This window comes from Lampetra fluviatilis, chromosome 60, assembly GCF_964198595.1.
Source record: "Lampetra fluviatilis chromosome 60, kcLamFluv1.1, whole genome shotgun sequence".
NCBI lineage: Eukaryota > Metazoa > Chordata > Hyperoartia > Petromyzontiformes > Petromyzontidae > Lampetra > Lampetra fluviatilis.
The window spans coordinates 7,496,328-7,508,368 of record NC_136334.1 but is presented as its reverse complement, the minus strand read 5'-3'; the positions used below and the strand labels follow the sequence as shown (position 1 = coordinate 7,508,368).

General features: G+C 61.3%; 2 protein-coding genes across 2 annotated transcripts in view; one reads left to right on the top strand and one right to left on the bottom strand.

The window, feature by feature from the left end:
• LOC144950945 (mast/stem cell growth factor receptor kita-like) overlaps positions 1 to 6,626 on the top strand; it is a 29,899-nt gene extending 23,273 nt beyond the window's left edge. The window contains 2 exon segments of the mRNA XM_078881127.1: positions 2,520 to 2,693; positions 6,617 to 6,626. Coding sequence (XP_078737253.1) covers positions 2,520 to 2,693; positions 6,617 to 6,626 — 184 coding nt within the window.
• Positions 6,627 to 7,679: 1,053 nt separating this feature from the next.
• The window catches only part of LOC144950944 (uncharacterized), a 5,801-nt gene continuing 1,439 nt past the window's right edge, over positions 7,680 to 12,041 (bottom strand). Inside the window, exons 2-7 of the mRNA XM_078881126.1 lie at positions 10,440 to 10,607; positions 10,169 to 10,197; positions 9,512 to 9,681; positions 8,560 to 8,630; positions 8,234 to 8,371; positions 7,680 to 7,838 (exon numbers count right to left, since the gene is read on the bottom strand). Coding sequence (XP_078737252.1) covers positions 7,680 to 7,838; positions 8,234 to 8,371; positions 8,560 to 8,630; positions 9,512 to 9,681; positions 10,169 to 10,197; positions 10,440 to 10,607 — 735 coding nt within the window. The remainder of the gene's footprint in view (positions 7,839 to 8,233; positions 8,372 to 8,559; positions 8,631 to 9,511; positions 9,682 to 10,168; positions 10,198 to 10,439; positions 10,608 to 12,041) is intronic.

Here is a 12,041-nt window from a genome sequence, read left to right as displayed (position 1 = left end):
CTGCACAGATGCCATATTTTCTGTCCGTCTGCTACAGCAGAGGTGTAGGGAATTCCAAAAAGACCTACATCTCTGCTTTATTGACCTGGTCAAGGCCTATGATACCATCAGTAGGACTGGGCTCTGGGTTGTTCTTCGTGCTTTCGGAGTCCCTGACCCTCTGCTCACGATCATTAAGGACCTTCATGATGGTGAGCGGGCCCGGGTAAAACTACGTGGCCGGGAGTCGGAGCCTTTCCCTGTACACCTTGGGGTGCGACAGGGATGTCCTCTGGCTCCCACATTATTTAACATCTATTTCGACTGCGTAGTTCGTGAAGCCTTCAATAGCTGTACCGGGGGAATTACCATTTGGTACAGATATAATGGGAGGCTGATCGACGCCCGGGTGCGATCAAGGGATGGCTCCCTATTGGTCAACCACGTTATGTATGCCGATGATTTGGTAATAGCTGCTCATTCAGAAGAGGAGTTGGAGACGCTGCTGCTGAGGCTGGAGTGTGCCACTAAGAGGTGGGGCCTTACCATCAGCCCCACCAAAACTAAGCACCTGCCTGGGTATTTTGTACCATCGGGCACTCCGCCCCCACAACTCCCAATCGGTGATGGGGCAGTTGTGGAGAGAGTAGAGAGTTTCCCATACCTGGGCAGTGTGCTCATGACCAGCTCCAGTTTATCAGCAGAGGTCTCACTCCGAATCAGTCGAGCGGCAATATCTTTTCATCGGTTGCGTAACGCTGTGTGGAAGCTACCTGGTCTGTCGCTCCGCACGAAGCTTCAGGTCTTCTCGGCCACGGTCATTCCCTCCCTTCTCTACGCTTGCGAAACGTGGACCCCCCTAGTGGAGCATCTTCGCCGGTTGGAAACATTTAGGCTGGCCTGCCTACGATCCATCCTGGGTTTGACCAGGCTGGATTGTGTGAGGAGCTCACAAGTCCTTGAAAGATCTGGGCAAAGTCCCATCAGTGAGCTCCTCCGGCAGGCAAGGCTGCGTTGGCTGGGTCATGTAGCCCGCATGCCCAGCCACCGCATGCCTAAACAGCTTTTGTTCGGCCGGATCGAGGGGGCTAAACGGGCGCGGCACGGGCTAGAGAAGAGATGGAGTGATGTGGTACAGGAGGACGTGGAGCTGAGTGGACTTGCCGATGACTGGTACCAGCGGTGTCAAGATCGGCATCAGTGGAGGAGGCTCGTGAAGGACGCTACTGGGCAGTTGGAGGCAGTCGCCCTCCAACAACAACGGAGGGCGGAGGAGCGACGCTCACAACAACGAGCGGAGCGCCGGGTGGCTAAAGCACAGCAAGTTGGCACAGTAGGGGGCACAGGTGGTGCATCAGCCAGTCATCTCGGTCATCTCGGTCAGTCGACCCGTGGCACCTGGGTCTGCCCCGTGACCTCCTGCCAGCGGGCGTTCGACACTTCACGTGGCCTCAAGGTGCACATGGCCTGGCACAAGCGTCGTGGTGACGTCACCGCCACTTAGTGGCGAATGGCGGTTGTTGTGTGGTTCCCACTCACGGCTAACACCACTGGTAACGATTATCCCCCCCACTCTCTCCGCTCACCCACGCTCACCGCCCCCTCTCTCTCCGCTCACCCCTCGCTCACCGCCCCCCCCCCCTCTCTCCGCTCACCCACCCTCACCGCCCCCTCTCTCTCCGCTCACCCCACGCTCACCGCCCCCTCTCTCTCCGCTCACCCCTCGCTCACCGCCCCCCCCCCTCTCTCCGCTCACCCACCCTCACCCCCCCCCCCTTTCTCTCCGCTCACCCACCCTCACCGCCCCCTCTCTCTCCGCTCACACCCTCGCTCACCGCCCCCTCTCTCTCCGCTCACCCCTCGCTCACCGCCCCCCCCCCTCTCTCCGCTCACCCACGCTCACCGCCCCCTCTCTCTCCGCTCACCCCTCGCTCACCGCCCCCCCCCCTCTCTCCGCTCACCCACCCTCACCCCCCCCCCTTTCTCTCCGCTCACCCACCCTCACCGCCCCCTCTCTCTCCGCTCACCCCCTCGCTCACCGCCCCCTCTCTCTCCGCTCACCCCACGCTCACCGCCCCCCCCCCCTCTCTCCGCTCACCCACCCTCACCGCCCCCTCTCTCTCTCCGCTCACCCACCCTCACCGCCCCCTCTCTCTCCGCTCACCCCACGCTCACCGCCCCCCCCCCCTCTCTCCGCTCACCCACCCTCACCGCCCCCTCTCTCTCTCCGATCACCCCTCGCTCACCGCCCCCTCTCTCTCCGCTCACCCCACGCTCACCGCCCCCCCCCCTCTCTCCGCTCACCCCACGCTCACTGCCCCCCCCCCCTCTCTCCGCTCACCCCACGCTCACCGCCCCCTCTCTCTCTCCGCTCACCCCACGCTCACCGCCCCCCCCCCTCTCTCCGCTCACCCCACGCTCACCGCCCCCCCCCCCTCTCTCCGCTCACCCCACGCTCACCGCCCCCCCCCTCTCTACGCTCACCCACCCTCACCCCCCCCCCCTTCTCTCTCCGCTCACCCACCCTCACCGCCCCCCAGGTACTCGCTCATGCTGTGCTGCTGGCGGGAGGAGGCCAGCTCCCGGCCATCCTTCCCGCAGCTCTGCGACCTCCTGCCCACCACCCCCCCGGCCCGCGACCCCTACGTCAACTCCCGCGCGCCCCCCCCCTCGGGGCCCCCCACGGGGCCCCCCACTGCCGAGGTGCAGATCGTGTGGGAGGGGGGGCTGGGTGCTTCCTCCACCACCACCACCACCACCCACCCCTCGGCTGAGACGCCGCTACTGGGGGGTGGGGGCCAGAGGGGCGGGGGAGGGGGCTTCCATGGGCAGGGCTAAGTGGGGGGAGGGGTGCACCCCCCCAACCCCACCGTGAGTGTGACGTCATCATCAGTGTAATTTTCATCGCTGATGAGTGTGACGTCATCATCGGTGTAATCTTCATCGCTGATGAGTGTGGCGTCATCATCGGTGTAATCTTCATCGCTGATGAGTGTGACGTCATCATCCGTGTAATCTTCATCCCTGATGAGTGTGACGTCATCATCAGTGTAATCTTCATCGCTGATGAGTGTGACGTCATCATCCGTGTAAATCTTCATCGCTGATGAGTGTGACGTCATCATCCGTGTAATCTTCATCGCTGATGAGTGTGACGTCATCATCATTGTAATCTTCATCGCTGATGAGTGTGACGTCATCATCAGTGTAATCTTCATCGCTGATGAGTGTGACGTCATCATCAGTGTAATCTTCATCACTGATGAGTGTGACGTCATCATCCGTGTAATCTTCATCGCTGATGAGTGTGACGTCATCATCGGTGTAATCTTCATCGCTGATGAGTGTGACGTCATCATCAGTGTAATCTTCATCGCTGATGAGTGTGACATCATCATCAGTGTAATCTTCATCACTGATGAGTGTGACGTCATCATCAGTGTAATCTTCATCGCTGATGAGTGTGACGTCATCATCGGTGTAATCTTCATCGCTGATGAGTGTGACGTCATCATCAGTGTAATCTTCATCGCTGTAACCTCCATCATCAATTTACCATCATCGCCATCAGTGTCGTCGCAATAACCACCACGAACGCCATCATCGCAAACATCACTTTAACCAACATTATCCTCTGTCGTGTAATTACATCACCAGCAGCATCACCCCATCGTCATCATCAATGCAGTCAGTACAGCGCCCTCATCACAACGGTAACTTCACGTAAACAAAACAACAATCATCATCGTCATGACCGACATTGTGTTACTGTCATCATCAACAAACTGTCCCATAACCATCATATCAGGCCCTCAATAGTTCTATAAAATCCTAATCACCATCATCACCATCACCAACTTGCCATCATCAACATCAGCATCACTGTAGCACGTTAATTCGCAATGCTCAATATCATTGATCATCTCTATGGCAACATTACCATCAAGTGGTGCCTACCATCACCACCATCATCACCACAATCATTCACCACCATCACCGTCAATCACAGCCATGAAAGTAATAATCATGACCACCACCACCTCTATCACACCACAACTGTTACCACCATCATCACTACCACAACCACAACCATCATCACTACCACCACCACCACCACCACAGCCACCATAGCCATCATCACTACCACCACCACCACAACCATCATCACTACCACAACCATCACTACCACAACCATCATCACTACCACCACCACCACCACAGCCACCATAGCCATCATCACTACCACCACCACAACCATCATCACTACCACAACCATCATCACTACCACCACCACCACCACAGCCACCATAGCCATCATCACTACCACCACCACCACAACCATCATCACTACCACAGCCACAACCATCATCACTACCACAACCATCATCACTACCATCACAACCATCAACACCACCACCTCTACCACACCACAACTGTTACCACCTTCATCTCTACCGTCACCATCACTACAACCACCTTCATCCACACCACCACCACCACCACCACGTCTGCCACCATCATCACTACCACCACCACAACCATCACCACCACCACCACGACAGCCATCATCACTACCACCACAACCGTCATCAAGAACACCACCCTCCCACACCACTACCCTCACCACCATCAACACCACAACCACCAACCTCCCAGACCACCACACCGACCTCCACCATTACCACCATCACCACAACCACCACCATCACCACAACCACCACCATCATCAACCACCTACACCTCCCCCGATGCCCCCCCCCCCATCTGAGCTCAGTGTTGTTGCAGCGTGCGGTGTAGCGCTTAGAGACTGAATCTGCTCGTATTTATACACAAGAAGAAAACGGTGCCCCCCAATGTAGCTTCAGCAGACTGCTGGGACGAGCACTGGAGGCGAGAATCAGCTGTGAAGGCCGGCACGGCGCACGAGACGGTGGGTGGGTGGGGGGGTGATGGATTTGTTTTCTACTCAATTAAGGCTGAGTTGACCTAGGGGGAGACCTGGGACCGCTTCAGATCATCGTTTACTGGTATTGGTGTTGGCCGTGAGCGGGAATCGATCCCGGGCCGCTGGGTTCGTAGCGCAGCGTGGCGCTAACTGCCGCGCAATCGTTCCCCACACGTATTGTGATCGACACGGGCCTCGCTTAGGTCGACTCAGCCTTAAATGAGTGCCCGCTTCCATGCGTATACAACATCAGCACTGGCCGGGAGTGCGTAGTGCTGCCCACGCCCATAATCTTGATTTCATACTATTTATTGAGACTGGAGGAATCTGATGAGCTACTGAGCTCCTCGTCGCAGGTGACCAGTAGGAGTGCCGTGCCGGCCTTAATAGGTGCTCACCAACAGCACTTGCCTGTCAAAACTCAACACGGCGGCGGGGGGGGGGGATCTTTGTATTTACATGCGCACACACACACGTCTGTATGTGCGTGTGTGTACACCTCGCTCTAGGTAAGGTGTTTAATATTGCATAGACGCAACATAAGCAGTGCTCTAGACAGCGTTACCTAGCAACGAGGTGCGCCCACCTTCGAAGCGGGGGGGTGCGTTCCCGAATTTCCGAATTAATTCGAAAGTATGACGCCGCAGGAAGTGACGTCACAGCCACGGGAAGTGACGTCACAGCCGCGGCAAGCGACGTCACCGCCACGGGAAGCGACGTCAACGCCACGGCAAGTGCCTCCGTCGCGCGAGTCACATGACAGGAAGTGCCACCATCGCGCGGGTGACATCACAGGAAGTGCCGCCATTACACGGATGACATCACAGGAAGTGCCGCCATTTTGTCCGTCGGCGTGGTCGACGTCGCTCGCGCGTCGGTTATAAAAGAGTTGCAAACGTTCGGCGTTCGTGCTCGCACATTAATCTCGACGATTATTATATTTCCTGTTATTAAACTGATGGCATCGAGTGCACAAAGCGAGGAGTGTGTGATATTGAATAAAAATGGCGAGGAGTGTGTGATATTGAATAAAAATGTATCAAATACGAAAACAGTTTAACACGTAGGCTTTCGCGACCAATATTATCCATAGTGAAGTTTTTTTGGGTTAGATCGCGTTATTTATAAATGTGTCGCAACCCTCCACCACCCGACACGGCCAATCAGTAAAAAATGTGTCACTATTCTGGCAAATCGCCCGATGATGCTGGATAGAATTACCAGCGAAACCTCACAGTACTCAAACATTGTAAATGTTGTGGATCCACTCTTCAACACACCCGTGGGCTAAAGTAGTGAACTATTTTGTCTTCTGTCAACGCGACATTTTATTAACTGGTTGGCCGTGTCGGGTGGTGGAGGGTTGCGACACATTTATAAATAACGCGATCTAACCTCCAAAAACCTTTATTATGAAACATACGAAAACGATTCGTATTTGTAACTCATCGCGAGCGGCTGTGGCGAAGGTTTCCCCAAACTCCGGTTCGTCCGCACCACCCACCACCGCCTTCACCAATTTACCCCACCCCATGCAAAACGAACTCGTTGCACGCCGCACGCGCCTGATGATTGCCAAACAAACACGTCCCACGTGACGCGATGAGCAATCAACGCTGCCTGCGTCGCGTCCGCACACACAGTCAGCGATCGGCAGCGGTCCCACGGGAGCCCCGTGTGGCGTTGCTCCAGGAGTGACTGATGGCCGTGACGTCACAATACCGTGACGTCATAATGCAGTGACGTCACCACGCGGCAACGTCACCATCCCCGTGGCTATTTTTTTGTGTGCGAATGTCTTCATTGCCGAGTGGCGGACGGCAAGGGGCGTTCTTGTGAGGTTTTCACGCGCATTGGTGAGTGGTGGCGAGTGGTGGCGAGTGGTGGCGAGTGGTGGCGAGTCGTGGCGAGTGGTGGCGAGTGGTGGCGAGTCGTGGCGAGTGGTGGCGAGTGGTGGCGAGTGGTGGCGAGTGGTGGCGAGTCGTGGCGAGTGGTGGCGAGTGGTGGCGAGTCGTGGCGAGTGGTGGCGAGTGGTGGCGAGTGGTGGCGAGTGGTGGCGAGTGGTGGCGAGTGGTGGCGAGTGGTGGCGAGTGTTGGTGAGTGGTGGCGAGTGGTGGCGAGTGGTGGCGAGTGGTGGCGAGTCGTGGCGAGTGGTGGCGAGTGGTGGCGAGTGGTGGCGAGTGGTGGCGAGTGGTGGCGAGTCGTGGCGAGTGGTGGCGAGTCGTGGCGAGTGGTGGCGAGTGGTGGCGAGTCGTGGCGAGTGGTGGCGAGTGGTGGCGAGTCGTGGCGAGTGGTGGCGAGTGGTGGCGAGTGGTGGCGAGTGGTGGCGAGTGGTGGCGAGTGGTGGCGAGTCGTGGCGAGTGGTGGCGAGTGGTGGCGAGTGGTGGCGAGTGGTGGCGAGTGTTGGCGAGTGGTGGCGAGTGGTGGCGAGTGGTGGCGAGTGTTGGCGAGTGGTGGCGAGTGGTGGCGAGTGGTGGCGAGTGGTGGCGAGTGGTGGCGAGTGGTGGCGAGTGTTGGCGAGTGGTGGCGAGTGGTGGCGAGTGGTGGCGAGTGGTGGCGAGTCGTGGCGAGTGGTGGCGAGTGGTGGCGAGTGGTGGCGAGTGGTGGCGAGTGGTGGCGAGTGGTGGCGAGTGGTGGCGAGTGTTGGTGAGTGGTGGTGAGCGGTGGCGAGTGGTGGCGAGTGGTGGTGAGTGGTGGCGAGTGGTGGTGAGTGGTGGTGAGTATTCCATGGTGGTGAGTGGTGGCGCGTGAGCCCTCAGTGCTGGTGGTAGCTGTAGACTTTACAGCAGTGGTTGCCCGTGTCTGCCACCACGAGCCTGGTGCCCTCAGGGCTGAGCGCCAGGCCCTGGGGGCAGTTGAGGGGGTGCACAGAGGGGGCCAGCACCCCTTTGAAGGCCCCCACGCAGTTAAACACCTGGGGGAGGAAGGGGGGCCGGGGGTGTGGGGGGAGTCAAGGAGGAATCGAGGTCCGATGGATCAATGTGGTATCAATGTGGGATCAAGGAGAGGGGATCAGAGGGGGGGGGGGGTGGTGAAGTTTGGCTCAATGTGAATCGGGAATCATCGAGCTTTTATAGTGTCAGGAGGGATTAGTGTGGAATCGGTTTGGGATGAAGGGGGGATCGAGGGGGGCTCATGATGCAATCAAGGGAGGTCAACGTGGGAGCATGGGGGGGGTGGGGGTAGGGGGGGGTCAAGGTGAGATCAAGTTTTCGCGCCGGGAGCGATTGTAGTGGTTATCAAGATGGGATCAAGTGGGGTGGGGCGGGGGGGGGGGGAGGGTCAGGGGGTCAGGGGGTCAGGGGGCACCTGTATGCGGGCGTTGCCCCAGTCGGCCACGAGGATGTTGTCTGCCGGGTCGACGGCGACGCCCGTGGGGCCGTGCAGCTGCCCCTCCGCGCTCCCGAAGCCCCCAAACTGGAACAGAAACTCCCCCCCAGAGAACACCTGGGGGAGGGGGGTCAAAAGGTCACGGGGGTCAACAGTTCACGGTGGGGTGGGGCTGGGTATGGGAGGAGATCGTGGATGTTTGACAGGTTGGTGGGATACTGGATGTGGTGGGATACTGGATGTGGTGTGCAGGGTACTGGGGGTGAAACGGGGTCACGGGTTCGTGGGGGTCATTGGGTCGCGACCTTCACGGAATGGTCGAGGAAGTCGGAAACGATGACGTCACCCTTGCTGTTGAGCGCCACGTAGTTTGGCCCTGGGGGGGGGGGGGTAGACATCGGCACAGACACGCAGACAAAGGTCCCCTGTGTAGCCCACGCAGCTTGTTGGGGCAAGTGCTGTGAGTAGCGTGGAGCTATGAAGGCCGGCACAGCGCACGGCGGGGTGGGTGGCCAGCACCACGCCCGGCCGCCTTTGTTTCCCCAGTGCTGCTGTGAGACTATGGGTCTCTGTGTGTGTTTATGGGTCTCTGTGCGAGTTAATGGGGCTCTGTGCGAGTCTATGGGTCTCTGTGCGAGTCTATGGGTCTCTGTGTGAGTCTATGGGTCTCTGTGTGAGGCTATGGGTCTCTGTGTGAGTCTATGGGTCTCTGTGTGAGTCTATGGGTCTCTGTGCGAGTCTATGGGTCTCTGTGTGAATCTATGGGTCTCTATGTGAGTCTATGGGTCTCTGTGTGAGTCTATGGGTCTCTGTGCGAGTCTATGGGTCTCTGTGCGAGTCTATGTTTGTTGATCCGGGACGTCATTGGCCCAGAGGTGGGACAAAGTCATTGTTATGCAAGTCCAAGTCGAGTCGCAAGTCATCAAATTCATGACTCGAGTCTGACTCGAGTCCAAGTCACATGACTCGAGTCCACATCTCATAGGTGGGACAAAGTCATTGTTATGCAAGTCCAAGTCGAGTCGCAAGTCATCAAATTCATGACTCGAGTCTGACTCGAGTCCAAGTCACATGACTCGAGTCCACACCTCTGGTCATTGCATGTGTGCGGCAAAAAACGGTTTTAACCGTTTTTTTTTTTATTGCGGTTAATGCTGCGGTGAACTGGTCATGCACCGATTGCAAAATTTCCAACGGTGCAAGAGGCCCCTTTTGAACAACGACCCCCTGGGGACCCCCATCCCGACCCCTGCTGACCCCGGAGGCGGCCCAGGTCTGCGGCGCGACCCCCGAACTTGGCGTGCACCCTCCCGGCGGCCGTCAGTGCCACCACGGCGCAGGCTTTGTTGTCGGCCACCAGGGCCAGGCCCGAGTCGGTGGTGCAGACGCCGCGTGGGGCCTGCAGCAGCCCACACACCCAGCTGCAACTACAGGGGGGCAGGGGGGGGTAGGGGAGCACACGTGACGGTGGGGGGAAGGGGGGTAGGGGAGTACACGTGGTGGGGGGGGGGAAGGGGGGTAGGGGAGTACACGTAGTGGGGGGGGGGAAGGGGGGGGGAAGGGGGCACATGGGGGGCACATGGGGGGGAGCACGTGGTGAGGGGGGAAGGGGGGCCATCCGGGGGTAGGGGGAATATGGAAGGGAAGTGGGGGGCACATCGGGGAGAGGGTCACATGGGAGAGGGGGGGGGGAGGAGGGGGGCACACGGGGGGACATGGGGTGGGGGGGAAGGGGGGCACGGGGGAAGGGGCACATGGGGGGAGGGGGGGCACATGGAGGGGGGGCCATCCGGGGGTGGGGGGAATACGGAGGGGTCAAGGGGGGTACATGGGGGACACACACGGGGGGCAGGTCAAGTTCATAGGCACACACGGGGGGACAGCGGGAGAATGAGGCATGGAGTTTCGCAATACCTCGGGGGTCTCAGGGGGTCTAAGGGGGTCTAAGGGGGGACACGTGGCCACAGCGGCAAGGGGACTGGAGGGAACAAGAGGGGGGGGGGGTGGTTGTGACACGTGGGGGATGAGATGTCCCTACGTGAGCGTGGCATACGGGGGGGGGCGGGGGTGGGGGGCGATAACACGTAGAGTGACGTCGATGGGTGGACAATGTTGGGGGGGGAGGATGTGGGGGGGGGGGGGTGTTGGTGGAGGAGGGGGTGGGGGGGGCCCCCCATGGACCTACCCGGTGGCGGCCGTCGGGTGCGTAGACGTTGATGGACCTGGTCTCGGGGTCGGTGACGAGCAGGTCCCCGTTGGCTCGCACCGCCACCCCCGAGGGGTGGACCATCTGGCCCGGGTCGCGACCCCTGACCCCGAACTGGGTGAGGAACTCGCCCGTGCTGAGGAAGACCTTGTGGGGGGAGGGGGGGGGCAGTGGGGGGGAGAGGGTGGGGGGAGTGGGGGGGAGAGGGTGGGGGGAGGGGGGGGGGGAGAGGGTGGGGGAGGGGGGGGCAGTGGGGGGGAGAGGGTGGGGGGAGTGGGGGGGAGACGGTGGGGGAAGTGGGGGGGAGAGGGTGGGATGAGTTGGGGGGAGAGGGTGGGGGGAGTGGGGGGGAGAGGGTGGGGGGAGTGGGGGGGGAGAGGGTGGGGGGAGTGGGGGGGAGAGGGTGGGATGAGTTGGGGGGAGAGGGTGGGGGGAGTGGGGGGGAGAGGGTGGGGGGAGTGGGGGGGAGACGGTGGGGGGAGTGGGGGGGAGAGGGTGGGATGAGTTGGGGGGAGAGGGTGGGGGGAGTGGGGGGGAGAGGGTTGGGGGAGTGGGGGGGAGAGGGTGGGGGGAGTGGGGGGGAGGGGGGTGGGGGGGGAGTGGGGGGGAGACGGTGGGGGGAGTGGGGGGGAGAGGGTGGGATGAGTTGGGGGGAGAGGGTGGGGGGAGTGGGGGGGAGAGGGTTGGGGGAGTGGGGGGGAGAGGGTGGGGGGAGTGGGGGGGAGAGGGTGGGGGAGTGGGGGGGAGAGGGTGGGATGAGTTGGGGGGAGAGGGTGGGGGGAGTGGGGGGGAGAGGGTGGGGGGGAGTGGGGGGGAGAGGGTGGGGGGAGTGGGGGGGAGAGGGTGGGGGGAGTGGGGGGGAGAGGGGTGGGATGAGTTGGGGGGAGAGGGTGGGGGGAGTGGGGGGGGAGAGGGTGGGGGGAGTGGGGGGGAGAGGGTGGGGGGAGTGGGGGGGTGAGGGTGGGGGTGTGGGGGGGAGGGTGGGGGGTGGGGGGGTGAGGGTGGGGGGGTGGGGGGGGAGGGTGGGGGGAGTGGGGGGGAGAGGGTGGGGGGAGTGGGGGGGGAGAGGGTGGGGGGAGTGGGGGGGGAGAGGGTGGGGGGGGAGTGGGGGGGAGAGGGTGGGGGGAGTGGGGGGGAGAGGGTGGGGGGGGGGAGTGGGGGGGGGAGGGTGGGGGGGTGGGGGGGGGGAGTGGGGGGGGTGTGGTGGGGGGGAGGGGGGGGGAGTGGGGGGGGGAGTGGGTGGGGGGAGTGGGGGGGGGAGGGTGGGGGGGTGGGGGGGGGGGTGGGTGGGTTGGGGGGGTGAGGGGTGGGGGGAGTTGGGGGGGGAGAGGGGTGGGGGAGTTGGGGGGAGAGGGTGGGGGGGGGGTGGGGGGGAGGGGTGGGGGGTGTGGGGGGGGAGGTGGGGGGAGTGGGGGGGTGAGGGTGGGGGGGGTGGGGGGGGAGGGGTGGATGGAGTTGGGGGGGAGAGGGTGGGGGGTGTGGGGGGGAGAGGGTGGGGGGAGTGGGGGGGGAGAGGGTGGGGGGAGTGGGGGGGGAGAGGGTGGGGGGAGTGGGGGGGGAGAGGGGTGGGATGAGTTGGGG